The sequence below is a fragment of the Nicotiana tomentosiformis genome, chromosome 8, assembly GCF_000390325.3.
Source record: "Nicotiana tomentosiformis chromosome 8, ASM39032v3, whole genome shotgun sequence".
Classification (NCBI taxonomy): Eukaryota; Viridiplantae; Streptophyta; class Magnoliopsida; order Solanales; family Solanaceae; genus Nicotiana; species Nicotiana tomentosiformis.
This window is the reverse complement of record NC_090819.1, coordinates 29,721,507-29,724,067: the sequence shown is the minus strand read 5'-3', so window position 1 is coordinate 29,724,067 and position 2,561 is coordinate 29,721,507. Positions and strand designations below refer to the sequence as shown.

General features: G+C 43.7%; 1 protein-coding gene across 1 annotated transcript; it reads right to left on the bottom strand.

Annotated features, from left to right (window-relative positions):
• Positions 1 to 831: 831 nt before the first annotated feature.
• On the bottom strand, positions 832 to 1,173 carry LOC138897252 (uncharacterized). Its single transcript, XM_070183214.1, has one exon. It carries the CDS (start codon positions 1,171 to 1,173, stop codon positions 832 to 834), a length of 342 nt encoding a protein of 113 aa, XP_070039315.1.
• Between the last annotated feature and the right edge of the window lie 1,388 nt (positions 1,174 to 2,561).

The window sequence follows — 2,561 nt, the reverse complement described above, 5'->3', positions numbered from 1 at the left end:
CAATATAAGTACACCCGATCAACTACTATGGAATCACTAACCGGTGTAGACACAAAAACAGTAATATCAAGGAAATTACGAAGCATACTCAAGTGCGAAGCAAAATATGAAGACGCACAAGAATATGTAGAACCTGGATCAAACAACATGGAAGCATATGTATGACAAACTGAGATAATACCTATAATCACTGCAATGTATGACTCCACCTCAATCCCTAGAAATGCATAATAACAGAGCCTTGCCTCGCCAACCTGTCCTCCACCCGTAGGATGAACTCTCATTGACGGGCCTCTACCTCTAACTAACTGGCCTCCACCTCATGCTACCTGACCCCGCCTTCAGCTGGCTTGGTGTATGGTGAAGCAACCGGTTCTGTAACCATACCACGAGTACCCTACTGTGACATGATGCCCTGTATTCTGGGACAAAACTTCCTGATATGACTCATATCGCCACACCTAAAGCATCCTCTCAGCTGGCGTGGATGCTAAATCTGAGATTGACCCTGATGACTTGAATAACCACTGTAATAGCTCTGTGTCGGTGGTGCGCTAATGGGAGATGAAGGTGCACTGAATGCTGATCAGAACGAGACTCATAACCACTGTGGCTTCCAGAAGTACCATGTGTGACCTGAAGGGCTGACTGTACTAGCCTGATGGGATAGCCTCTACCAAAATAACCCCTTCCTCCAAACGAGGCGCCATTGAATCCTCTAGGCCTCTTATTAGAGGTCGCCTCTCTCGCATAGCCTCTAATGCGCTCAATCCTTCTCACGATCACTACTACATGAGTGAAAGCGATCTCAGACTCGACCTCCCTGGCCATCTAAAGTATGATGCCATATATAAGACCCTCAATGAACTTTCGCACCTTCTCCCTCACAGTAGGAACCAGGATAGCTGAATGGCGAGATAAATCTACAAATCTAGTCTCATACTGAGTAACGGTCATGCTACCCTCCTGAAGGCACTCGAATTGGTTGTGCAATTCCTCGCTCTTAGTAAAGGATATAAACTTCTCCAAACCTTCCACCATCGCTTGGTTGAACCATGTGAGAGGAAGTAATCCCGCTGGCATACCCTTCTCATAAACCTTCCACCATCGCTTGGTTGAACCATGCATCTGAAAAATAGTGAAATCAACTATGTTGGAATCCACTAGTCCCATGTTGCACAAAATCTCATCGCAACAGTCCAAGAAGTCCCGGAGTCCTCTGAAGGTGCACCGCTAAAGTGAGGGAGAAACAACTTGGTGAACCTCTCCAACCTCTTCAGTTGACATCCCCAGGTTGTGTAACAACAATGGGTATAGCCACTCCAATTCATAGAACTCCTGAGGTCTGATAACTATGGGCAATTTGCTTTGGAGTATGAGTAGTAGGAGTCTGAGCACCTCCACCGTCCTGAGGAACGGCTGGTGCAATAGGAAACACACTAGCCTGAACCATAATCTCCATTAAGCTAATCATTCGGACTAAAGCATCCTGATACACTAGAGTAGCAATGAACCCCTGTAGGACTTAAGTCGGTCCTACTGGCTCAACCTGATCTGCAACCTCATCATCCTGAGCAATCTAAGGCTCGACTATGGGTGTTGTAGCGCGTGCTCTACGCTAAGATCTACCTCTACCTCTTCGTTTTCCCTTGACACGGCCCCTACCCCAGGTAGTAGCTGTAACCCGAGGATCCGGCTCCTACTCAGCTACAAACAAAGCACGTGTCCTCACCATCTGTAAGAAAATAAGAGAAGAAAGACTCAAACTTCATGATTGAACAGAGTCACACGATAGAGTACAGACGTCTCTGTACCGATCCTCAAGACACTACCAAGTTTACTCATAACACGTGAGACCTATGCAACCTAGGGCACTGATATCAACATGTCACGACCCAAAATCCCAACCACGGCCGTGATGGTGCCTAGCATTCACTTTCTAGGCAAACCAGCTACACGATTAAAGTAGTTTAACAATTTGAAAACACAATTATAAGAATTATAGAGTGAAATCTCATGAAATGTATAATAAATCCATAACCATCTCTATCTAAGACTATTCTCTGAATTTGGTGTCATAAGTACATGAGCCACTAACAATACTAAATATAAATCTTAAATAAAAAATACAATATTGTCTAGTACAATAAGCCGTAGAAAAAGATAGGAAGGGGACTCGAGAGTCTATAAACTCCAAGCATCATTACCTCAAGTCTCTGTAGACAAGGTCCGAGCAATCACCTCTGAACACCATTTGGACCAACACCGTGATCTGCACAAGAAGTGCAGAAGTGTAGTATGATTACAATCGACCCCATGTACTCAGTAAGTATCGAGTCTGACCTCAACCAAGTAATGATGATTCAATTACAAAACACTCACTATAAACTTGTACGAGTAATAAGCAGAGAAGCAATAACAATGCATAGAAATAGATAACTACATAACGAATGGAATTAAAGAAGTATAAAAGAAGGCCCCAGAATAACATTATGCCACAACCTCATAACACAACACGGCACCAGAGTATAACAACAAAGAACTGTTACATAATATTCTTT